The sequence below is a fragment of the Nelumbo nucifera genome, chromosome 1 (genome assembly GCF_055504915.1).
Source record: "Nelumbo nucifera cultivar China Antique chromosome 1, China Antique-T2T, whole genome shotgun sequence".
NCBI classification, from domain to species: domain Eukaryota; kingdom Viridiplantae; phylum Streptophyta; class Magnoliopsida; order Proteales; family Nelumbonaceae; genus Nelumbo; species Nelumbo nucifera.
Window position 1 is genome coordinate 66,930,375 of NC_142649.1, and position 26,758 is coordinate 66,957,132.

The 26,758-nt window shown below is 36.7% G+C and overlaps 1 protein-coding gene and 1 pseudogene across 1 annotated transcript; both read left to right on the forward strand.

The window, feature by feature from the left end:
* The first annotated feature begins 223 nt into the window (after positions 1–223).
* Positions 224–17,438, forward strand: LOC104594162 (DNA topoisomerase 1 beta-like). The gene is made up of 17 exons (XM_010254337.3): positions 224–373; positions 817–871; positions 2,769–3,942; positions 4,077–4,271; positions 7,005–7,085; positions 11,676–11,735; positions 11,899–11,993; positions 12,090–12,246; positions 12,348–12,473; positions 14,433–14,513; positions 14,640–14,730; positions 14,913–15,046; positions 15,999–16,067; positions 16,180–16,269; positions 16,523–16,626; positions 16,721–16,889; positions 17,037–17,438. The coding sequence occupies exons 3-17, from the start codon at positions 2,812–2,814 to the stop codon at positions 17,103–17,105; spliced, it is 2,652 nt and encodes an 883-aa protein (XP_010252639.1). The 5' UTR covers positions 224–373; positions 817–871; positions 2,769–2,811; the 3' UTR covers positions 17,106–17,438.
* On the forward strand, positions 8,330–10,958 carry LOC148803368 (uncharacterized; annotated as a pseudogene).
* Positions 17,439–26,758: the final 9,320 nt, after the last annotated feature.

Genomic DNA, 26,758 nt, shown 5'->3' on the forward strand with positions numbered 1-26,758 from the left:
AGGGAAAGCCGGTAACGTGTGGCATACGTTCCAAACCCCATGAGCTTAAGCGACTGGAGGGTTCTTTCAAAACCCAGCGGTCTACCGTTTATTAGCGGCTTTTAGCCCATTGCACGTGAAAAACCAAACATTTCTTTTTTGTCGGGTATATGTTTATAAATTTAATGAAATTGTATGGATACTTTGGTAATTTTATATTTATAAAGATATACATACCTCCGTTGGCAGAAAGACGAGAAAGAGAGAGAGAAAGAGAGAGGGAGAGGAGAGGAGGGAGAGGGAGAGAGAGAAAGAAATCGAAAGGAGAAGTGAAGCAGTAGAAGAGGAGAAGATAGAAAACCGACCTCCAAAAGTAAAAACCGGTGAAAAAAAGGTGAAAATTTCTTTGCATTTGAGTTTCTGCTTGTGCGATAATAATTTAAATAGTTTTGTAGTCTGAGGGGACACAGAAATCAAACCCTAAATCTATACAGAACGAAGATCTCTTACCCTACCTTTTTTTTCCGGACCTGTCGTGGTTTTCAAAGGACACAGGAAGGTTGGTCGAAAATGAGATCGACAGTAATAAGATTTATCGATTTCTCTAGCTTCTTGTGTTTTTTTCTTGCTTTCTGGACTGGTTTTATTTATTATTATATTGCAGTTTTATTTGTTAATTTTTTTTAAGATTTAAGATTTCGGTTACGTACATAAATATTTTTTTTTTTTATTTTGCTTCATTTTAGTTTTGTATGGGGTTGTGGTGGTTTGTTTGTTTTAGTTTTGTTTTTTAGCTTTTTTCTGAGCTCAGTTCAGCTTCTATTATCTATTTTGCAGGTCTCTTCTCTTCACTGCAGAGAGTTTGCTTTTCAGTGTAACTCGGTTATATGTGGTAAGCTGCCTAAAATTGCACATCGCCTCATGGCTGTTATTTTAGTGGATACCGTTTTCTAGTTTTTTTTTTTTTTTTTTCTTTTTGCTCTTTATTGTATTTATTGAAAGACTTTTTCGGGATTATCTGGTGTGCTTATGTTCTGAGTTTCTGCTGTGCTTTGGTTCCCTTTTTGTGCCTATTTCGTTGGGTTTCTAATGGTTTTAGAGATTAAACATTGTCCTATTTGTCTTTTTTCTTTTCAAATTGCATTCATAGAAACAAGTAAACGCTTTATATGCCCATATCTATTTGCACCCAGTGAGATCTTGGGGCCTCAGTGATAAAAGTAAAAGAATTTGTGGCTTATATTCTCCTTAAGAAAATGGTCATATTGAGAGAAACTGAAAATCCTCTTGAACCTCCCTCCCTGCAATGACAAATGGGTTAGAAGAAGAATATCTCCTTGTCTGTTGCATGGGCGTTCTGCTTAACCAGAATTATGAAGAACTTGGTGAATATGAACTGCAGAATATTCACCGTAGAAAACTTTCCATGTGCTTTATGGAATAGAAATCTTTTCTATCAGATTTGTTAGGAAGTCTTATTAATATCCTAGTGTCATAAATGCAATACAGATTCTTTGTTCATTAAGATAAAGGCATATGGGCTTTTGAGAAACCTAATATTTTGTGAGGATGTTGCCATGTCGGGCACTTGAGTTTTTGCCTTAAACATTATCCAAAAGTCCCAAAACGTTGGTATTCTGGATATGTTTTCTATTGAGGGTCATTTTGGTTGGTCTCTTGCAATTTGAAAATTGCTGAAATATTTATTGTCATTTACCCAATTGGGCTGTTTTCAGTATCAAACTATCAACTCACCAGGCATTGGATAGCTAGGAAAAATTTGTTAATTTCCAATGTGTACATGTGTCCCAACTCTCAAAAACCCTGGTGAAATTCAATTCTTGGTATGTGATGTACAAACTTAGAGTTTGGTTGTTGTTTATTCGTCTGAGGGACTATTTGATGGCAGAAGTAGCTAAACTAAATGCTTATTGCCTTTTCTTTTAGTGGATACAATAGTTACATAAATAAAATAATTAGAACATAGTAATCAACCCAAAGTTCCATTTGACCCTTAAGTAGCTCACTACCCACTTAATGATTTATTCACTAAAAAGACAAAGCAACAAGTTATTCAGTTCAGCCATTTTCAGGCATTATGAAATGGCCCTGAATGATCTAAATCACAATCAATTTTTAAGAATGGCTGAATGAATATATTTCATAAACTCTTTAATATGAACAGTGGTTGCATTATGTAGATCAATGTGTTAAAAGGTGTGGGAGGTGCCTGGTGCCCTTCCAGGCGAGGCACCCTCAAAATGACCTGAGGTGCATTCTGGAGGCATTGATGCCTCCGAGGCATATGCAACAAACGCCTTCTGCATGTGGTGTACTAGAGGCATCTGCCTCATACGAAAAGAAAGAAAGACTTGTGCCTCATGCACACCTCCTTATTCTCTGGATTCTTACACATTTTGCATTCTGAGCTATGCCTCATGTCTCCAGCTATTAGAATGCCTTGTGTCACTTTTCTGTGCTTTAAAACATTGCTGTAGATATCTTTGCAAGTTTGCCTTCTAGTGTTCAGCTTTAGCACTAAATTAAATATTGAATATGCTCCCAGTTATACCATCATCAAGTTCTTTGGCATTAACATCCTGTGAACAGCTTCTTTTGCTGATCTGTCAAATTGTAGCCAGTAACATTTTTTTGGTTGATTATTATATATATTATATTACATTTCTAATAGTTTTTTTCAGTAGCTAGAATCTAGATGGATTCTATAACTCATTTATAATTTTTTGTCATTTAATGGTCATTGGATTTTGGAATTTTACTATATGCAGAAAATGATATGACATAAATGCCAACATACTGCAAAGTGGTACAATGGCTGTTGATGCTTGCATAAAACCTAAAATTATTGATGATGACGATGATGATGAGGGACCTGCTGTTTTCAAAAGGAACAACACAGCATCCAGGAAAAACCAAGTAAACTCAGAGTTAAAGAAGGCGTCATCTCAAAGAAATGATGGATCATCTGGAAAGCATGTCTCTGGTTCATTATCTCCAAATGGTCAAAACTCAAGCTTACAAAAGGGTAAAGCAGTTTCAAAGACATCGGCAGGGAAGCCAACTGCAGCAAGTTCAAATGCATCAACTTCAATAGCTGATAAATCAAGATGTTCTCCACAAAAGAATTTGGCTATTAATAATATGCAGAAGCAGCAGTTGAATAAACCTTGCAATGGGCCAAAAGAAGATCCTGATGATTCGGATGATGATAAGCCACTAAGTTTTAGACTTGCAACTTCTGGATCATCGCTAAAGATCAAGTCACAGCCTGGTACAAAGGGTCATGGTTCACCTGTTCCTAGTTCATTGCAGATGGATAAGACAAAGATAACCTGTAAGAAATCTTCTGCAGATTCAGAAGATGAAATTCCATTGTCATCGAAATTTCAGCTGAAGACGAATGTTGGGTCATCTGTTAAGAAGTATGATTCAGATGAAGAGAAACCTTTGATTTTCAAGTTTCAGCAAAATGGTTCCAGCAAGAAGGACAATGAATTGTCAAAGTCCCTCAAAAGTTTGAACAAGAGACCTATGAGTGATGTCAATACATCAGGTCAATCTTTAGTTAAAAAGCCGAAACTTTCAGAGTCTATTCCTGCCAAAGTTAAGCAAGCACCTATAAAATCAGAACCAAAAGAGGATGATGAAGATAATATTCCTATTTCTCAGAGGTTGAAAAAGTCTGCTCCTTCAGATAATAAATCATCATCCACAAAGAAAACAACCACAAAAGTTGTTTCCTCCTCGTTCAAGAAAACAAGCAAAAAGTTGAAGAAAGATAAATATTCCAAGTCAACAAAGGTGCCGCCCAGCTCTGGTGAAGGGCAGAAATGGACTACCTTGGAACACAATGGTGTTATTTTCCCTCCTCCATACAAGCCCCATGGGGTTAAGATGCTATACAATGGGCAACCTGTTGACTTGACTCCTGAACAGGAAGAGGTGATGCTCAAGATTCTCCATTTCTCAACCTTTCTGTGTTTTTCAGTCATATGCATTCATGTTTTGATTATCTCAGACTTTTCCTTTTTTTCTGCTGATTATTTATTTCTTTCACTCGAAAAAAAAATATGCAGGTAGCAACAATGTTTGCAGTGATGAAAGATACAGAATATGCAACCAAACAGAAATTCGTAGAGAACTTCATGAATGATTGGAAAGTGATACTTGGGAAAAATCATGTAATTAAGAAATTTGAGCTATGTGATTTCACACCTATTTATGAATGGCACCAAAGGGAAAAAGAAAAGAAAAAGCAAATGAGTGCAGAGGTAAGTTATACTACTTGGACTGCTTCCCAAATCACATGAAAATAGTATATCTGAAGTTCGGACAATTAGTTAATCATGGAGGCTGGTGCTAGTAATTGTGAAGTTGGTATTAGTTTCTTGATGAGTGCATTGTTCTTGATGTTATAATTATTTGTATTGACAAATGGTAATTGTATTAAAACTCAAGAGGAAGAGGTTCCCTCAAATTGGAACTGAAAGCCAAAATACAAACAAGCCCATAACGTTTGCGGCACAAATACAATAATTCCCTGCTTGCAATTGCAGGTTCAGTGCACATATGCACTCTGATTCAGTTTTGCAAGTGTTTGGTAAGAGTATTTGTGTGTTGATAATGATGGAAAACACTGATTTCAAGACATGTTTGCATTCAAATGAGAGAAAAATTGCATCCAAAAAATGGATGTAAGCTTTTGCACTCAAGTTCGATGTAAAAAAGGTGGATTCCAGTCTCGGGATTCGTGTTTGTATCTATCATAACTAAAAATCATTTGGCAAGGATACAAAATTATCATTACAAAACTAAACCAACTTTGCATTTTTCTGAACCAGACATATTTCCATCTGTACTGATCATTTTTGTATTTGTACTCTTCCCAAACACAGCCTTAAGTATGATCAATTGTTGCACAAGTGTTTGTTCTACTTTCCCAAACATATTTGCATTTTTCTGAACCAGACATATTTCCATTTGTACTGATCATTTTTGTATTTGTACTCTTCCCAAGCACAGCCTTAAGTATGATCAGTTGTTGCACAAGTGTTTGTTCTACTTTCCCAATGATCATCTCCTTGGTTGCAAGTTTCCCTTCAAATATCATACTCCTGAATTCCTTTTAGGTGGTTCAACACAGAACAAACAATAACAGATTCTACATTATTTTACCATGTCCACAGAACCCTGCAAGATATCAATCTAGTAAGATTTTGTGGAACGACCCACTGTCTAGTCAAATGCTTCAGACTGTATATCCAGATAGCATAAGTAAAGTTGCAGAGGATTAATATATGCTAGACTGATTCTTGATCTTGACCACAAAGGCAACATAGATTATCCATGACTATTCCTTTGGATAGAAGATGAGTTAGATTTTGTTCACTGTTGCAGTCCACATGAAAGAAGTTACTTTGGAAGGGATCCGGGCCTTCCAAATCCATCTCCAAGGTAAACCATGATACAAGCCCCTTCCAATTCCATGTTTGTGGAATGATAGCCATATATCGATGCTGTGTATGAGAGCGACAAATAACTAGAAAACACCTAGGAGTCTCCTTCCCTTCTATCACTGGATAATTCTCAAATGGTTCCTGAGTCCTCACCTTCTCCCTCAGCCAATACCCTCTCTCAATCAGGTACTTATCTTAAGTGCTCACCAACAACTTGCCCAGGTGATGCTGATATTATGCAAGGTGCCAGTAATAGCTTGTTGACTAAAAAGGCTTGTTAGGGTAGAGGGTGGTGGTGAGGTTAGGAAATGAGAGAGAGTGTAAATCAGGAGTTTGATTTAGAGGAATGGGATTGGGAGTTGATGTTGAACTTGTTTGATGAATTAGTGCGCCAAGAGTTAGGTCTCAAGTCTTTTGATAGTTTGTTACCTTGGAGGGAGACACTCCAAAGCTTCAGATGCAACAGAAGCTAGAACCTGTCACTTCCAGTAGAAATGGTAGGACTGGGGGGGGGGGATTCAGACCTGCACAAGATATGGGCTTACAAGTGTCTAGTCTAAACAAACTTATCTTGGAGGATGCATTATCTTTATAAGATTCAAGAGAGATGGTAGGATGTTTAGATGAGAGGCTCTTGATGTCGATGCATTGTCTGTGTTTGAGAGTTGAGGTTCTTTGATGTGGAGTGGAGATTCTCTGTATGTGTGTGTGTCACAAAGCTTGCTTCAGGTGTACATTGCCTTCTATTTTCTCTTTTTGATAATTTTCTTTTATTTTTATCCAATAAAAGTGTCCGTGTTATTGTTTAATATTTTGGTCATGCAATAGCAGGCTTATCTGAATTTAAAACTTTTTATGAATCACCTTAAGTATATTAATTTAAATCAGAATGATGACCTTTACTAGATCAAACTTGCTTTAAGGAACTATATCTTGTTAACTTTAGATGAGTAAACCAAAATTGCAGCTATCACATGAACCCTATAACAATGTTCAGTCAGTTTGACAACAGTTTTAACTTGCCTCTTTAAACTAATCCTATTCAACATCATTTTGAGATGATATAATCTCCTTTCATTCAAGTTGTTCCTGTTTTTGGAATTGTTGTGATGTTTAGGTCTAGATATCATAGAGGACAAAGTTTCACATTTTGTACCTTTTTCCCAATACATATACTGTATTGGTACCTAGACTGGCCACACTCTAAAAATTGACTATTTCTTTTAGAAATTTGTTTTTCCCCTTCTATCTTCCCTATAGATTTATCAAAACCATAGATCCAAGGCTTCAAACACTGCTGGGGCAGCAATATATTTGTCAGAATTGGAACAATCCATCTTGTGGATTAACCTTTTACTTATTATAGATTTCTACAAAAATGTAACTTCTCTGCTTTGTAAATTGGAAATGATAAATTTGCTTAAACTGACTCCTTTGTAGTAATTGATTCTGATGCCAACATTCTATTTTGTGCTTTATAGTTAAGAAATGGTTTGTTGTTGATTCTTTTCTTTTTGGTTGTTGACTCAACTCTCATTGTCATTACAGGAAAAGAAGGCACTGAAAGAAGAGAAATTAAAACAAGAGGAAAAGTACATGTGGGCTATTGTTGATGGTGTCAAGGAAAAGGTTCACTGAACTTTGGATTTTTATGTCTTGTTATTTTGATTTTATGGCTTTTAGTAAATTGGTTAGAAGGATTATACTTAAATAGTTATTATTTGATAAAATTAATCTCAAGTGGAGTGATTTTGAGTTTGAAAGGTTATTTAAAGTATAGGTACCTTGGCATTAACTTTGTCGGTGGGAATGATGATGTTGACTGATATTGAGTTGAATGGAAGAAGAGCGACCTTCTACCATCTCTGTTTTCACTCTGGGAATTCTAATTGGATACCTGTTTTCATCATACAGATTTTATTAAGGGAAAGAGAAACAAGGGTGCAGAGCAGCCTCATAAAAAGGGTTATAGAAGTTGATAGTTAAGAAAGCTCACTTGATATTATGGGGGATGTGTTTAGGGGGGGTTATAGTTGGTAATCAAGAAAGGGGAATCCCAAAAGCATTGTATTTAAGAAACAAACATGTTTCTAAGAATTGGTATATGGTAATAATCAGTGTTTTTAAGAAGTGTTCAATCAGTATGTTTCTAAGAATTGGTATTGTACACTTCTTCTATGCTTAATAGTATACCAATCATTTATCAAAAAAATCAGTGTTTTTAGACTTTGAACAGACACAAAACTGGAAAGTCTTTTGGGTCATGGGCCAAATGGTTTGATCACTAGGTCAAACGGTTTGATTGCAAGTCACAACAAACAAAATAATTTTTTTTCGTATTTATAACGTAAATGTTAGTGGCAGCTAGATGGTTAAGGTGCTGCTTTTTAGCTTAAATGACCAGGTTCAAGTCTCATTACTTGTGTTTTATTAAAAATATATTCAAGTCTCATTACCTGTGTTTTATTAAAAATATATTCATATTTAATCAATATATATTAAAGACACATAATTAAGCTCAAAATGAATGATGGCTTGATGGTTTGATGTCAACACATGCAATTATGAGATCTGAGGTTCAAGTCTTTCTATTTGCATTTTAAAATATATGTGCATTTGGTGGCCTGGGTGGGTTGTTGAAACTGTTTGGATCGTTGAAACCTTGCTGGTTTTTAATGGTTCTGCTGGGTTTTGACCGGTTCTTCCAGTTTTTCAGAAAAAATGAAAATCGGTGGTTTAAAAAAAACAGATTCCCTTCCGGTTCCTGGGTTGAATGGTCCGACTATCTGGTCCAGTCTGAGTCTTAAAACATTGGTAATGATTTTCAAATTGTAGTAGCCTTTGGTTTTTGATTTGTTTGCAGTAAATATGGTATGAATTCTGATGATGATATCATCTTTGGTCCAGTACTCAATTCTTGGAGAAACATGATCAATATCTACTACTATGTCATTCATCATGGTGCTAGCAATGTTGAAAGTTTTGTTGTGTTCATGGACTGGGGGATTTGCTCTCCTTGATATGGTATCTTATTTTTTTGATAGATCTCCTTGATATGGTATCTTCATTTTACACCAAACTATCTCGTGGAATATCAATTTTCTTGGGAGTTGAATGATGAGAATCCCATGAAAGATATTTACAATTGAAACACCTTTATACATTATAGGGTCTGAAGCAACACCAAATCACATGTAACATTCTTGTCTAACTTGGAGAAACTCCTGTGTAAGGAGGTTTTGAACTCAGGAGCCCACACCATAAACTTCTGACCTCCCTCACCACCCACTCAGGAGGGAGAATGAGCAAGAGTTTGAGTTTATGAGGCATAGCTTTACTAGAAGACTAGACTAAAGTGGCTTGATTGAACCTTGGGGTGCCAACAAGTTGGTTATGGGCTTGGTTTAATCAAACCTGACCTGACTAATTGGAAGAAGGTTACTGAACTTGATCCATCCCGTCCCATGAGCTGTGCCACTATCCTTGATAAAGGCTATTTTTTTTTTTTAAAGTTTTTCAATGCCACTATGCATAATGTTCAAGGTGCCAAGGTGAACCTAGGCGACAGGGGGAGTGCTTAGTCACCTGGTTGCCTAGGTGTTGCTTAATGTCAAAAAGAAGAAAAGAACAAAAAGGGGATGAGCCCCTATTTTTGCCATTGAAATAGAAGTTAAAGAAGGCAGAGCCCCTATTCTTGTCTTAGAAGAAAGAAAAGATGAAAGAAAAATCTCAAAAAATGATGGAGAAGATGGGATGGGCTCCCTGTTTTAGTTCAAAAACTGGATGAAGAAGAATTGCTCTTCCAGAAAAAGAAAAAGAAGGGGCAGAACCCTGATGAGGATATCTCTCGAACTCGTTTCTGTCTTCAAATACCTATATATCAGAAACCTTAATAAAATAAGAAACTAATAAAAAATATATTATCTTATGAAACAAATAAAAATAATGATACAGTGCATCATGCCTATGTTTATATTAGACTTAATATAAAACAACATAAGAAATATGTAAAACTTACAACAGCTTTTATATAGCCCAAAAAGCACCTACCTGCCTAGGAGTTGCCTTGAGAACTATGCCACCATGGTTAGTGGGTTGGGTTTTTGCAGGTCCGTACCCAACCTGAAACTTAAGACCGACCCAAACCTGTCCAAACAGAGTGAAGTCAAGGTGGGTTTACTACTTAACCTGATTCACTGACATCTCTAGTTGAACCAACAGCTATTGACAGTGGAAAATCCAAAAGTTGGCACTGGAGACATAGATGAAGAAGCTTAGGGTGCACATGGAGCAATTAAGGCAGTGGATGAAGCAGCAACTGTTCTGGCCTGTGGAATGCAGGTGAATATGAGGGGGTGTCGAAGAAGTGTGGCTTCATTGACAAGAACCTCATCGGTTGTGGTGGCTTTGGCACAGCTAGTGGAAAAACAATACTGATAACCCAGGGCGAGGCAGAGGGCGTGGCCGAGGAAGAGGGTTTAATGACGATTGTGGTTTTGGAAATGAAGATCAGGCTGGTGCCAATGAAACCCAGGGTCAGATTGGTGGTGATGGTTGGGAAGAGGGGACTGAATCTCAGGGAAAAACTTGTGGAAGTGGGAATCGTCCTTTCAGAAATGACAATAGGCATAGGGGACTGAGTCTCAGGGAAAAACTTGTGGAAGCGAGAATCGTCCTTTCAGAAATGACAATAGGCATTTCTTGAATGAAAATTGGAATGGGAATGGTGAAAGAAGGGGTTATGGTGGTGGAAGTCGTGGGTTAAGGGGTGGAGAGGGCTGGTTTGGTGATCGTGACAGGGCAAGGTATTGTAGGGGTGAGGCTCCGAATGGTTCAGAGGAGGAGAAATCTGGTGAATGGGATGTTCCTGTGACTACTGAATTACCGAAGGACATGGAATCTGAACAGGGAAAGATTGAACAAGGCACAAACTAGGATGCTTCTGACAGACAGCCAGAAGAAGAGGATAGGGAAATGGCCCTTGAAGAATCAGTGAAAGTACGCTTTGAAAAGAGGAAGGCTTTGGAAGCATTTAAATCTGAGGAAAGAAAAGTTGTCCTTGACAAAGACTTTGAGTTGATGCAATATATTGAGAAAAAGGTGGAGACCCTTTACATTAAGCTGAAATTTGAGAAGGACAAACTTAAGAAGGATAGCCTTGAGAAGGAAGAGAAAGTTTGTAAGTCAATTAACATAAACAAATTCCTGAAGCCAGCAGAGGATGAGAGGTTGTGGACATGGGGAGTGTAGTGAATTAAGGGGAGGATTTTCGGGGCAGTCAGGTAGCAATGCTCCTGCACCTTGCATCAAGGACCCAGGCCAGTTTCCTTTATTGGGGAGAGCTGTCAAGGCATGATTTTTGTTAGAATATTAGTTTTTTTCCCTCTTTTTTTTTTGGTATTTTCCTTTACAGTACTAGTTCGGGTCTCAGTGGATCAGATTCTAGCTTCATAGTCTTTTTTTTTTCTAGCTAAGATCTTAGACATATTTAAAAAAAAAGTAAAAAAGAAACACATGATTTCTAATATTTAATGCGTAGAAACATTCATCAAAAAAATATTTAATGCATAGAAATACATGAACCCACTTAGTGCCAAGTGATATCCACAATAATTTGATATTAGTTCTTTTCCGTAATGCATTGTTTTTATTTTGTTTTTCTTTTATCCCTGCAGATCTTCCCATCTTTTTATGTAAATGGCATGATATCTTTCTTTGCATCCCCCAATTTTCTAGTTAGGAAGGGGCATTTCCTTTTTAACATTTATCAGTTTTGGTAGACCTTAGCATATTAAATGGATTGCTTACATGATTGTGTAAACACTTCATTGTCATGCATGGTATATAGTGTACAAAGAAATAACACATTGTGGCATTGTGCTTAAACATTTGTGGCATTATGTCCTCTTTTCTCTAACTCATTGCATCTCAAACATGCTTTTGAAGCAGCAATTGTTGTTTTTTCTATTATTGCATATGCAACTTTCTTGGTTATTTGTGAGTTCTGATAGACTATAATGTAATAATGCCATGAAGCTAATATCCATGAAAATAAGATTGGTTCTCTTAAGTTGTTTGTATATATAGCTTATATTTATGCATACAGTATGTTTTATTGGTACTGTACTGATGCACTTGCTTAGGTGTATTCTTTTCTTGTTTGTAAATGCATGTGTTTATTGATACTTGCTGACTTTTTTGTTCATATTTTAATCTCAGGTTGGAAATTTCAGAGTTGAACCACCTGGCTTATTTCGAGGCCGTGGCGAGCATCCAAAGGTGTTTTTGTGTTATATTTTCTATAGATGATAATCTAGAGCACTTTGTCTAATAGATTCTGTAGATATTTGGTGGTTTTTTGCTGGGATGTTAGAAGTATTTACATTACTTGTTGAATTCTTTATCATGGAATCCTTTTTGATCGTTGACTCATGGATTTCAGATGGGAAAGTTGAAACGACGCATACGTCCAAATGATATCACAATAAACATTGGAAAGGGTGCCCCAGTTCCCGAATGCCCAATTCCTGGTGAAAGGTTCTGCAATGTCTATTTTCAAATTAACCTTTTATGGTAAATAAGATTTAGGTTATTTTGTCTTAGCCATGTTGAAATCTTGTGGCACTTTTGCAGATGGAAGGAAGTAAAGCATGATAATACTGTTACATGGTTAGCATTTTGGAATGACCCAATTAATCCAAAGGAATTCAAGTACGTCTTCTTGGCAGCTAGTAGTTCCTTGAAAGGGCAAAGCGACAAGGAGAAATATGAGAAGGCAAGGTTACTGAAGGTGAAGTCTCCATGCATCTTCATGTTTTTGTGCAAATTAATACTAAGTCCATTCTTCATGCTTTGTGCTCATAATGATTGTGATCCACGTTTTTGACTCAGGACTACATTAAGGATATCAGAGCAAATTATACAAGAGATTTTTCGAGTAAAGACATCGCCAAGCGTCAGATAGCTGTTGCCACTTATCTTATTGATAAGCTGGCTCTAAGGGCAGGCAATGAGAAGGTAATATGTAGTTAAACATGCTTTATTATTATTATTATTATTATTTTATTATTAACTTTTGGAAAAGGTATGTAGCTTATGTGCCTGATATTAGCAGTCTGTTTTGTTATTGCTCATTTATGTGCATAAACCTTTTTCTGTTCACTGGAACAACCATCTAGATTGAATGATTAGTGATTAAAAACCTGACCCTTCCTCTTCCCTCACACTTTCTGGGCTATTTTGGCTTGTATCAGTCGAGAGATCACACTTTCTTTCTCTTCTTCCTTACTCGTGGTCTTTCCCTACCGTTGATTTTCAATGAAAGGTTTTCCTGCAACCTTTTTTTGTTCTTTATTATCTCATCTTCTCAATTGTCTCAGTCTTCTCTATCATCACCATTATCAGATTCATTCTACTCGATCTTCATTTCTGGTAAGAGTGCCTGGAGTGGGCACCAGAAAAAAAGCCATGATGCCATTTCCTTGGCCAACCACCTATTATCTCCTTCACATGCTCCTACTATGACTCTTTGCCAGTCTCAACAGGCAAAGAGCTTGGGTTGAGTTGCTTATGGTGGGTTCTAGGCCCCTTGGTAGCAAATACACTAGTCTCTGTTGCCATGGAGTATAATTCTATCTTTTCTCATCTTTAATGGACACAAGTTCAAGGCTTCTGATTATTTCCAGCACAGCTTCTTCAATCTCACAAGACCAAAATCTGTTGTTCCCTTGTTGCTCAACAGTTTTTACAGCTTCTGAGCTCTTCCTTTTTCTCCTCTGCACCTTCAAATCCCATTATCTCTTGCACTGCTCTGTACACCTTTTTGTTCTTCTTGAATTTTGATTTCTTATGTTTGTAATCTACTAGAGTGCTTATATGGTTGCATTTCCTACTCTTTCTGCAAGACTTTGAAGTTACAACCATAGTTTTCAAGGCGCCAAGGCGAGGCTAGGCGACAGGAGGGCGGCTTGTCGCCTAGGCGTCACCTAGCTGATGGTTTCTTTTAAATAAAAACATGTATCCTAGGGTAGTTCCCTAGGTTCCATAATCATATTTCCTTAATAAATATCCATAATTTTCATAAGAAAAGTATAAACTTCATGTTAAAGTATAGAAAATCAACATATTCCAACATATTCATGAGAAGAAAAAGAAAGAAGAAAAGAAAATTAAAAGAATATAGGGGCTGAACCCCTATTTCTGTTATAGGAGAAGAAGAAAAGAAAAGGTGGAAGAAAAAGAAGAAGAAGAAAAGAAAAGGTGGAAGAAAAAGAAGAAGAAGAAATTAGTATACAAACACACAGAATTAGTAAAGAAAAAGAAGAAAGTGTGTTGATTGGACAACATTTTATGTTCTTCCTTTCTTATTGGTTCAGGTTTTGAAGTCTTTGAGGGTTTAATACAGCATTTACCAATGTTTGTGTTGATTAAACTCTAACAAATAAGAAAATAATAAAAAGAAATTAGTATTATAAACACACAAAATGAATATTTTAGTTTAAAAATGTCTATTTTATAATTATAACCTCAAAAAATTAAGAATATAAAAGTTTTTTATAACACACTACAGAAAACTGCTTGGCGATTAGGCGAGGTGAGCCTCCAAGGGTGCCTTGTTGCCTAGGCATCGCCTTGACAACTATGGTTACAACCAAAATAACTAGAGACAAAGCTGTTATCTCCATTACTTTGTACCTTGTGTCTTAGATCTTAGTCCTAGAGAAGAAACACAAGGCAGCCAATGCCCATATGCTGCATGTCATTAGAAGATTATGAGATATTACAGAGCCACTGCAACTTCTTTTAGATCTGCATTCTGCTAGCTGAGTCCTAATTTTTAAGTAATGCGTTATGCCAACTATTTGGGTTCATTTAACTTATATAAAGTTCCTCAATTTTCCAAAGGTATGTTGCTTTGCACTATTTATTTTTACAAATGATCCAAGATTGCAAATTGTAACTGATTACCATTTTCAGGACGATGATGAGGCCGATACGGTTGGTTGCTGTACACTAAAAGTAGAAAATGTTGAATTAATCCCTCCAAACAAGTTACAGGTATGAGTTGGTCTATCCCTGATATTTTTTTTTTGTTGCTGATTGATTCTAGCTATTTATTGCTTTTTTGCTGGAAATGATGATGGGAGGATCCCTTTTTTATTCTCCTTTTCTGTCATCATCCAGTTTGACTTCCTTGGTAAAGATTCCATTAGATATTTCAACACTGTTGAAGTTGAGCTTCCTGTGTATAAAGCAATTGGACAATTCAAAGAAGGTATGCGGGCCTTATCTATTTGACACTATTATCTGTGTGTGTTTTTATTTTTTGATGAGTACTTGACCCTGTTATCTGGTCAGAATGATCATCATTATCTAAGCCTTGTCCCAGCTATATGGGGTCAGCTGTTACCTGGTCAGAGTGATTTCATGGTTAATGTTTCTTGATGTCTTTTTCAGGAAAAAAGGAGGGGGAAGATCTTTTTGACAAGCTAGATACCAGTAAGCTGAATGCTCATTTGAAGGAACTCATGCCTGGTCTCACAGCCAAAGTTTTTCGTACATACAATGCGTCAATCACTTTAGATGGGATGGTTAGTAGGAAGTTTCCTGATGCAAAACTCCTGAACTCAGGTTTTTATATCATATAATGCTTGCATTCCTTGTGAAGAGAATCCAAGCCATTTTAATCTAATAATAAATAGTCTGGTTCTTAAAAATAATTAATGTAGAAGTTTTCTCTAGGAAAATGTTAGGAAATCATTTTTTAAGCAGGTTTGTGGTTGTAACCCTTGGGTTTATATCCTTGGCATTCTTTTGGAGTTGAGATCATCTCCTCCATTCATGAAAAATCTAATTTTGTTAATTGAATGTATCTGTCATAGGTCATTATGCATAGGAATGCTAGCTCTTAATAAAATTCTCAATTAACTGAACTTAATAGAATTTATAGAGTTCCCTCTCTCTCTCTCTCTCTGTTTTCTTCATCAGAAAATTATAGAGCCGAGTAACAAGTGATGTCATATAGCAAGCTGCCAATCAGCTGGTTGGTAAGGTGGTCGTCTTCTCATGGTCATAGCGGAGACTTGAGATTGAATCCCGCCTGCACCTGGGTTGGGGGATGGGCTACTCCCCGTTGTGTAACCTTCAAAGGAAATAAAAAGAAGTGGATGCCATATAACTTGTGGTAATATATTGTGGAGTTCTGTACTTTATGTTACAACTTAGTGTATATGACTATATGTGATGTATGACATTATATGGTCATATATAAATGATGTGACCCAAAGCAATGATCTTTCCAATGAATTATTTTAGACCAGAGGTAGTAAATCATTATGCATCGGAAATGGCATCGATTGATTTTGAGATATAAATCAAACAAGGTTAAAATTTACATATATAGAAGGGCATTAGATTTCTGGCACAAGGGGGCCTGTGGGTGATAGTTTTTTTTTCCTTTCTTGGTGTGGTTGCTATCCTTAGTTTTCTGTAATTCTTGTAACTTTTGATGATTCTTAATGGTGTTATTCTGGTTTTTGACAGTTGAATAAAGAAACCAAGGATGGTGATGTTGCAGAAAAAATTACTGTATATCAACATGCAAACAAAGAAGTAAGGATAGCTTTTGTTGCTGAAAGAAAATAAAAATTCTCATTATTAAAAGTTCAAATTGGGGTTTGTCTTATGGTCACTATCGTCTTCTTGTCTTTCCATGATTTTGCAGGTTGCAATCATATGCAACCATCAACGTAGTGTCTCGAAGTCCCACAGTGCTCAAATGAATAGATTGGATGATAAAATCAAGGAGCTAAAGGTATTTCTTACCTTATTCTATGCACTGGAAATGAAAGGAAGGGCAATGTAAATAAGCTTTAATTTATAAGCACAATCTGCATGCCATTGTGTTGGATGTACTGTTTGTTAGGGATGGGCATATTGTGATATGGTCTTTTCTTCCCCCTTGTTAAACCAACTATTGTGATATCCTTCTCAATGCTGGATGTTCATGTCCAAGTGGCTTCTGTTTGCACTCTGGAAGTTCATGCTTGTTTTCATGTTCCGAGTAGGAATTGTTGGATGAACTCAAAACGGACTTGGCTAGAGCAAAGAAAGGGAAGCCCCCTTTGAAGGGTGCTGATGGGAAGCCAAAGAGGAACTTGACCCCTGAAGCGTAATAACTCGTGCCTTTGCCCAACGAGGAGCTTTTTTTTTTTTTTTTTTCTGTTGCAGTTATGTTGCAAATTTATTGTTTTGCTTGCATGCAGGTTGGAGAGGAAAATTGCCCAGGCAAATGCTAAGATTGAGAAAATGGAAAGGGATAAACAGATCAAAGAGGATCTAAAGACCGTGGCACTGGGCACGTCGAAGATAAACTATCTTGATCCAAGGATATCCGTTGCATGGTGCAAGCGCCATGAAGTCCCCATTGAGAAGGTGGTGGGGGGGGGGGGGGGTTCTTTTAATGAATTGATTGTAGCTGTTATTGATCCTCCAAGGATAAACTATCTTTTGATCCAAAAGGACAAAAGCTATCTTGTCCAAGGATATCCGTTGCTAATTATTCTTCCTTGTATTCTGCAGATATTCAACAAGTCTCTTCTCGCCAAATTTGCTTGGGCGATGGACGTAGATCCCAGCTTTAGATTCTGACGCTTGGTTTGGTTATGCTTGCTCGAGATTTCCCCCAAGATCGGCCACACCTTTTCCATTGAGATCTTCACATTTTTTTCTTTTATTTTCAAGCGGAAAATTCAATATTGTTTTTATGGATCAATCATACATATTTTAATGGGTGTGATTGCCCCAGGCCCGGCCCCCCACACTTCTTTTTATTAATGTAAGGGCCATGAGAAAAATCGGTCAAGGCAAAAGATGTCCGTTGAGATCTCTGATTTTCAACATTGTATGGTCATCAATTCAGATGTTTCATGGACATGGAAATTGTTTGAGCACATGGTTGATCTTTGTTTGCCTGCTGAAAAACTTCAAATTTGTCCTTCTCAACTTTGCTTTTCCAAAGTTGTTTGAGCACATGGTTCATCAATCTCCTGGAATCGAATTTAGAATAAGAAATTCATAATTGGTCGGAATAAATAGTCGAATGCCCATTCCACCAGGGATGGGAATTAGATTCCAATTTTATCTAATTAAATGGTTGGAATTGGAATGGATCATTCTGATTTTAATTTCAATCAAATGGACCTTAAATCTATTGAAATGTGCTTGAACGTGCAAATTGTTAGACCTCGCTTAAAAACTTATTTATTAAAGCTGCGGCTTCGTTGGATTGGGTAAATGAGTTGAGACCAACTACAACGAAATTTCTGGTGGCAGGGTGAAACAAGCAAACGAGGCCACAATATCCCTTGGAGCAGGAAGGCAGAACCAATGAACAAGGCTCTTTTTGCAAAACATTTTTGGAGGTCGCTAACAGGAGAGCGAAACCTGTGGAAGGAGCAAATTCGGGCAAAATACCCAAGGAACAAGTCCATCTTTAAAGTCAAACCAGGGAGATCTCACTCACATTAGTGGCGAAACATCCCAAGTATCAGGAACAGTTTCACACCACACTTCTATTGGAAAGTGGGGGATGGAACTCGCATCAACTCTCATGAATGATCCTTGGATCCTAAGTCTTCCCTCTAATAAACCCCAACCCCGACAACTACATGACCCAGATGTCAGAAATTGGATGGTCAAAGACTTCGCCTTCTCTCAGGGGGTTTGGAACTCCCAACTGTTATACCATGTCTTCACAGATCCATCAGTCGAAACTTTCTTAAATATCCTTCTAACCCCACAAAGCTAAGAGGACAAGCTTCTTTGGAAAAGATCAAAGGATGGGGAGTACTCAGTTTGAGCGGCTTACAAAAGCTTCTCATACTCTGAAACTGTGGGTCCCTCTTGAGAACAAATCAGGTGGTCAAAATTATGGACCACAAAAGCCCCCCTTCGATGCCAACTCTTTGGATGGAAAGTCCTAATGAATGGTGTAAAAACGAAGCAGTCAATTTGGTTCCTAAGATACTTGGGGGACTCCACTTGTGTCCTCTGTGGCACTGCACCGGAAACATAGGCACATCTCTTCTTCGATTGTCCCCTAGCAAGGACAGTCTGACTATTAGCACAAATTGGCTTCAACCTAGAAGCCTTTACCCTCTCAAGAACATCATACTTCCTATTCTGGTGGATGAAAAGGAACCCTGAAAAGAAAAGCCTTAGACTTCTTCTTGGCTAGACTACTAGCCATCTTGAGGGCTATATGGGATCATAGAAACGAAGTAACCTTCAAAGGAAAGCCCCCGAACCCCCTTGAAGTCATAAGAAAATCCAACCTTTATGTTCCAAATACAAAAGCTCAAAAATGGTTTCAGTCTCGAATCCAATCTGAACAGAATGAAATACCCACCCACAATCTACCTCGCATCTCACTCCATTGCGATAGTTGATGGATTATGGAATCCAACAATGAATTCAACCTCCACAGGTTTATATATATAGTCTCTTACACACACAATGTTTGCTTTGCAGAAGGACAACAGTGTAATGCCATTAACTCCTCAGAAGCTGAGCTCTGGGCAATCATCAGAGGCCTGAGAAGACTTATCTTGTTGGGTATCAACCATGCCATCATTCTGTTAGATGCGAAGGAGATCCTGCAGAAACTCAAGGAAACTAGAGTAAACACAAGGTGGAATGAACAGTCGCTGATCGAGCATATTAAATTCCTTCTCTCTTTTTTTGTGGATCTTAAAATTATGTATGTAAACAGGAACGATGTAAGCCCAGCGCATATAGCTAAAAGGGCCAATGTAAATAGACCTTATATTCTAACCCCTAGACCCCTCCTCCTGAGATACAACACATACCTCAACACGAGGGGTCTTCTTTTGTATCCTTAGCTTCTTTCTGTGCAATGGATCTCTTTCCTTACCAAAAAAGCAAAATGGTGGTGTTATTGTGTGAACTCTTTGAGAAGTGAGAATGTCAAGTGCAGCGTCAGTCATATAATCATTTTTATCATTGGGTCACGGGTTAAATGGTCCAATTGTCGGATACTCGGATTTGATCATTTGGTCTGCTCAATCAAAAAATTCATGAAAAAACCATTCTCTATCAATGATCTGGTGAGTGTTCATCCAACTGGCTGAACTGCTTAATCATTTGACCCGGTTAGTAAGATATTGATTCTTTCTAATTGTTTTTTAGTCATGCCCTAATTTTTCTATCTTTTTTGTTTCTTCCAAAGTATTATCTGTTTTTAAATTTTTATTATATAATTTATTTATAGTTTAAGAAAATCATGGACTGAACTGTTTAACCCATCGGTCAAATTGACTGCCACCCAGAATGAAGAGCCGGTTACGTTTTCAGTTTGGTTTCTATGGGAGATTCAGACAGACCACAGACGACAAAATAAATTCAAGAGAATGAACTCTTCTCTGAATTGATGTACTTACTTTTACGTAGTCTTCTGTTATTGGGCCTGGGCGGGTTTGAAAGAATTTATGTACTTATTTTTACATAGTCATCTGTTATTGAGCCTTTTGGCCCAATTTAAGAATATAATTAATTGAAAATATGTACAGATTTGATTTACAAATGTATATATATATATATATATATACATATATATATATATATATATATATATATAAATTATTTTATATACAATTAAAAAAGGGTTCAACCATGATATCCAAAAAATTTGTGATCAATTAACCTGTATATTAACATGTTAACCAATCAGGTGAAATTTATTAAAATTCATGGAATGGTTTTGATTGGTAAAAAATTCTTCTGGTATCATGTTTGGCATCGTAGAAAGATATTTTTATATAAATATAATACACATATTTCTAGCAATTTAGTCCAGGGTTAACCCGTAGTTCGAAAATCCAGGCCCAATCTATGCAAAAATTTAGGTTGGGCTCATGTTAGACCTACCAAGGTTGCACCCCTACGGAAAAGACATGAAACTAGAAGAGCTTTGACCAATCAAACCCCCCCCCCCCCCCCCCCCCCATGTTAAATATCTCCTGATTGGTTTCCACTTTTATGATACTGATTCATTGGTTAAAAGTTTTTCCAATATCATTTCGTTCCTGTATCATAGTCAAACCCTAAACCCTAGCAAACCTGATCATTATCTAGTTAATTTGGATAAAATTTCGTCTTTCATGTGTAGGTCGTCCATTCCTTTGATTTCACTGATAAATTCTTTTACTTATTCGCTTGAAGGTCTAATTGGTTTCATTGCTGATCCAACAATTGTGACAATTACTGTCACATTTCATCCCATCGTTGATTCTCAACTCTTGAATTACATTTTTAAGGTGCTTTATTTGATGATTGAGTTTTTTAGTTTGTTGAAGTTGGTCTCATTTGGATGTTCCTTATGTGTGTTCACTTCATACATAAACAATGTCGCTGGGGATTATCTTTAATGTTCTCTTGCTTGTTCGACTATTCTATTAATTAATGTTTTAAAAAATGACCCGAAATCGGAACCATTCTAACCATCAATTTCTGGGTTGATGGTTCGACTGTCTAGTTTGAATTGATGGCTTGTTCTGATAAGAAAAAAAATTAAAAATAATAATTAAAAAAAAATAGCCAAAAACCATTGAAAGGGTCGAGTAGGTTGACGGTTCAATTGTTTGGATTAACGGATTATTGACCAATTCAACAGTTTTTGATCAAAGGCCGAATTTGAGTTAAAATGGAACCGTTTGCCTGAACGGTTCTCGGGCCGAATGGTCTGACCGTCCAGGTCAACAGCGGTTTGAAAATATTGCTACTAATCGTCTCTGGTTTAAATGCTTGATATTGATCGTTGGATTGAATGGGTTCTGATTCATGACCAGCATTTGATAGAAGAAATTGCTTAAATATGCAGTTATGTAAAGCATTTCTTCATGGTTTTGTTGATACATTTTATATACTACTTGCTATTGGTGTCATCTTGCAAATTCTATGGGTAAAGTAACGAATACAAAACTTCAAATTTGTATTAAAAATGTGGAACCAATACAAAACTTACACAAAGCAAGACATAATAATAATAATAAAAAAAAGAAACAGGGGAGGTGAGAGGATACCACATAGCTCACATGAATCTAGATTGGACCCAAATTAATGTTAAAATTCAAATTTGCCCACCTCATACATAGGGCCAGGGGTGAACAAATCTTCTTCTATAAAAGTCTAAAAGAAACTATTGCTCATTTTCGTGGTTATCAGGTTTTTTTCTCTCTTTTTTTTTAATTTAATGTAAATTTATTTTATGAATGGTTCTAATTCAATAATAAAATACAGTAAGAAATAACACGTATAAATGATGGTTGAGTCAGACTTTAGAATTGAGAGTTCAAGCTTGAGAGCTCAAGCTTGAGAGCTCTTTGTCTTGTGTCATTAATTATTCTGTCTGTGTTTAATAATTTATTAATTAAAAAAAAATTTTAATCGAATAATTCTAAGATCTGACTTACTGATAATATTTGAATTCAAATTGAAGCTTATTAGATTCAACCGGATCTTTGGATTGAATCGAATCTGACATAAATAATATCGGATTAGATTCGAATTACCCTGATTTGAATATGATCTGATCCGTTTGCATTCCTACTTGTGAATATGCAGCAACATCTGTCAGTTTGTCTGTTTTTTATTTATCTTATCATGAGATGCACGAGATTTGTTGAAGGGAAAGTGAAGCAATATAAACTAATAGCTATTATAATATAAAATATTATGTAGGGAAAGAGCCCTATGGCATTAATAATTAATTCGGTGTGATGATGGGCCACGTTAGGTGGGCATGGGCCTACTACAAAGCTTTATTACTGTAATTATTTTAAAAATTTTAAATTAATAAAAATTAGTTTTAAAGTTAATAAAATTCTCATAGCAAAAATAATATTATAAGATTAATATTTTTATTAGTTTTAATTATAAAACTAATTTTATTTATAATATTAGTAATTTAATTGGATTTTCAATTAATAAAAAAGTATTATTATTATTATTTTATTAACAATTCCGAATTAATTTTGTAATGTTTAAATATTATCTAAATGGATTAAATTATAACTTATAATTTTATTAGTGATAACAATTAATAATTATGCTACCTAATTAAGTTAATTAGGATTGTTTAACCACATAAATAGATTAGCTAATTAAATAGGTAACCTAAAGCACGAGCTTATTAATTAATTGGGTTAGGCCTGGGTTTGGGTCTTAATTTTTTTCTCGAGATGGGCTTGAGTTTTAGGGCTGCGAAGTTGAGCTTGGCCAGGAAACTTCTACTACAATATTTTCTCCTTTTACTGTGTCTTTTGTCATATCAATCTAATATCCATTTCTTATTTTCCGTACTTAATCCCCACAGTTCGAAAATGATCATATGTTTTTCTTTATTTTAACTTGGGTTGTGTTTAGTATTATTGTCACTTCTACTTGCAACGTTTTAGATTTGATCAATACAACAATTTGGGACCATTGATGTTTCTTGAATAAAACATCAAATTTGATGTTTTTATCATAAGTGCCAATACCTAATCTATTTTCACCCCCTTTGATCATCCTTAATTTTTATATTTTCCCTGAAGTTTTATACGTTGGTACAGAGCCTTCGATTAAAAATTAAGTAAAATATCATTTGTTTTTCTGCAACGTTAAAAAATCAATGTTGTTGGAGCATGTTTTATTTACATTTGATGAAACCATTTGAGTTTCTATCTATTCCCAATTCCAAACAGTATTTGCAGAAGAAACTCTTGCTCTATTAGAGAGTTCTTGAGACATTTGATGCCTTATACGTCATACTTAAAAATTTAAACAGAGTATTAACCTGATATGTTGACATTTATAAGAAAAATGTTGAATTCTCCTCAGTGGTGGCTTGCCTGTCCAGATGGGTTGGGATTCTTGCCTATCCAGATGGTCCTTGAAGAGGACAGTTTCTTAAAGCAAGCCGTTGAGTGGGAGTCGTCCAAGGCTTTCAAGAGGTAGAAATTAATTAAATGATGTATGGTTATTCTTGTAAATGAAAACTAGTAGGGACTGTGCGATGTACGGAATTTATTAAACGAAAGCTAAATAATAGAAATGGTTATTTATTAAAATAGTCCTTATAGTTTCATGAATTTACTAAAACCTACCATATAGTTAAAATTTTACTAAAATATCATTTATAATTTGCAATGGATTTAATCAATCTTCCATTAGATGACAGTGGAAAATGACATTGTTGACCCTAATGTTCATTTAATTCACCTACACTTACTAGGTTTTCTCAAACTTATCCATACTTTTTAAAGCTTTTACACCTCTAAAGACTCCTGATGCAACCGTTTCTAGTCACGTACCAATTTTTTTGTGATGTATCAATTTTTTTTTGGCTAAGTACCTCATCATTTGACCTGCTCCCAAGAGGGGATGGTGGAGCTCCCTAGTGGTGAACTGGCTGGGGGAGAGCTATGCCCAGCTCCCTGATGGCGAACTGCCTGGGGGAGAGCTATGCTGAGCTCCCTGGTGGAGAGCTACCTTGGTGGACTCGTCATTTGACCTGCTCCTAGGCGGCCTGTAACTCAGAGGTTGGTGGAGCTTCCTGGTGTAGCGCAACCCGACTGCCCTCTGCATGAGGTGATCTCCTCTCTTTTGTAGGCAGCGGGAGCTGAGGGACTTGCCAGAACTCCATCTTTTCCTCTTCTTTGTAGGCGGCGGGAGCTGAGGAACCTGCGGGAATTGAATCAGAGGACCCAAGAGTATTTACCCGGCGGGGACTCTCCGATGCCTAAGTTAACATTCTGATTGTAGAGAGCTTGGAGAGAAATGAGAGAGCTAGAGAGTAGGGATTACCTCCATTTTTCCATTCTCTCCCTTTGTCTTTGGGGGTCGGAGTCCTTATATAGCGGTGTCCTATCAAATCAGGCGTAACCGCCTCTGTCAAGTCAGGCATAACCGCCTCTATCTCTCTGCTACAACCGTTACTGCCAGAGTTGAGGTGGCGGGTGCAGGCAACTGTTGCAGAGTACGGCTCTGCCAAGCAAGGGACAACTCTCAGGTTTGGCAGGCACGACGCCGCCTGGCGAGAGACGTGGGTGCAGGTCTCCAGATTTGTCAAGTACGGTTGTCAGGCAGGAGATCTTCCTGCGATATGCCGAACTACTCTTCTGTACCGAGCTGCCTGGGGGAAAGCTATGCCGAGCTGCTTGTGGCGAGCTCTGCCGAACTGCCTATGGCGAGCCATGCTGAGCTGTCTGTAAGTGGCAAGCTCTGTCGAGCTGCCTAGTTGTCAAGAGGCTGCACTTGGTTTGCATGAGGTGCCAGGTGTCACAATTTCACTGGAGGGCCAAATCCGCCCTCATCAACTCCCATCACAAATTTTTAATTTCCAATTTTCCATATAACATACCTATCTTCTGTCAAGTCTCTCTTTATAAGATTATGTTTGGTTTGAAGGAAAAGGTAAGAAAAGGATGGGAAAGATAGGACTATACGTTTCCCTACTTTTTCTTTCAAACCAAACACAGCGTTAGTGACCATGATAGAAGTGACGCATTGTGTACCGTGTTCACTTCTTTAATGACAAAGCTGACCCTTATCAATCTATCCTTTGAATTGGTTTTCACAATACAAAAGTGCCCCATTTGAGTGCCATTATAAAAGAAATTAATCAACCACAAACATGAAGAAATATGTAATTCGTGCATGAAGTAGTGGAAGTGACTGAATTTTTAGCTGGTTTTATTCATCTCTCCATCAAATATTCAAAATTAAGATATTTATTATCAGCCTATACAAAGACACTATTGCAGTATAATAAGCCACCAATGGCCCCGAATCTAGGTTGTGTTTTTGGTTTTGTTTTTTCTAATCACATTTCTCTCTCTATATATATAGTCACATGGTACCACTAATTGGCGGGCTGGCCCCCACATTGAGTCAGTGCTTGAACTATTGGCCATGTCATTGTTACCACTTTCTTTTTAGGCAGATACTATTGCCACAGTTGAGTTTATTATTAAAAGAGATTATCCACCATAGTTATCCATGGTGCTTCCGGATTCCATATTATTGATTTTTCCACATACATTTGGTTGTGCTAGGGCTTTATACCCAATGTAAATTCAAGCGGATAAAGGTAATTGGTTGAAAATGGATTTTCAAAATTAAAAGAAAAAATAAATGGGTTGTTGAAGCACTATAAAGCATAGATAATTAGCCTCTCAAGGGTTCAACCAACTTTTAAGATTAATTAGTTTATCAATACATTTAAGCCCCGTTTGGTTTATGGGAATAGGGGTCTTGAATTGGAATCGGAATGGGCTATTTCGATTCTAACCGTTTGGTTGGGCGGAATTAGAATTCCATTCCCTTTTCTGCTGAAATGACATTCCCCCATTTGAGGGAATGACCATTCTCTGCCCCTCTCTTGAGAATGAAATCTCATTCTTGCTGATTGCAATTCTCATTTTCCATTCCTATCTGAACCAAACAGACTATGGGAATAGATCATTTCCATTCTGAAAGATTTTGATTTCGATTTCAATTCTGATTACGACTGCAAAGACCCTTAGTTTGATTGTTAAACTAGTCACTATACCTATAGTTAACTATCTTTTATTATTGGCCAACAAGGTAGTTTGATATAAATAATACTTTTGAATTTAACTTTTATGGCCGGATTGGTTCCCCACAAAGCACACCCCAACATGCCCTAAAGGCTTAATTTGGGAAGAGTGCAAATTACAAATTTCTACAATGTAAAACCTTAAACCTTCATGTAATATTTCTAAACCTTATATTTGCACCGTACATATTTATATTTACACTCTTACCAAACTAAACTATAGGCACGGACTCCAATGGGATGTGCTGTGAGGAGTTTGGAGCCATAGGATGTCCTCTAACGAGATTGGAGCCAATGAGATCTAGGGGATTCCTAGAGCCTGGTTTGTTTGTTTCAGCTTCTATTTACTTGCCACGGGCTTTACTGGATCCAAATGTGATCCATCACTGTTCAATCTCGAAACATGGGATTTTCTTCTCTAATCTCTTTAATGACATGCACATTTGCATTGCATTGCAAACAAATTTGCCTTTTCTTCTAATGATCAAAATCTGAACCCAATCTAGTTAAAGATAACTTAAATTCAGTTCATCATTTATAATTGGGTCAACTATATCAAGTATGGGTTCACCCCTGTCCGATCTGGTATGATCCATTTTGATTTAATTTAAACTAGCAGAAGGGCTGGAATTGCAATATTGCTATTTGTAACATTAAAAAAGAC

Bases quoted from the DNA above. Each gene is read 5' to 3' on its own strand.
- LOC104594162 (XM_010254337.3), top strand. From the start codon at position 2,812: ATGGCTGTTGATGCTTGCATAAAACCTAAAATTATTGATGATGACGAT. The intron at 12,247-12,347 runs GTGAAGTCTCCA...TTTTTGACTCAG, and splicing joins AGAAGGCAAGGTTACTGAAG to GACTACATTAAGGATATCAG. The intron at 15,047-15,998 runs GTTAGTAGGAAG...GGTTTTTGACAG, and splicing joins CAATCACTTTAGATGGGATG to TTGAATAAAGAAACCAAGGA.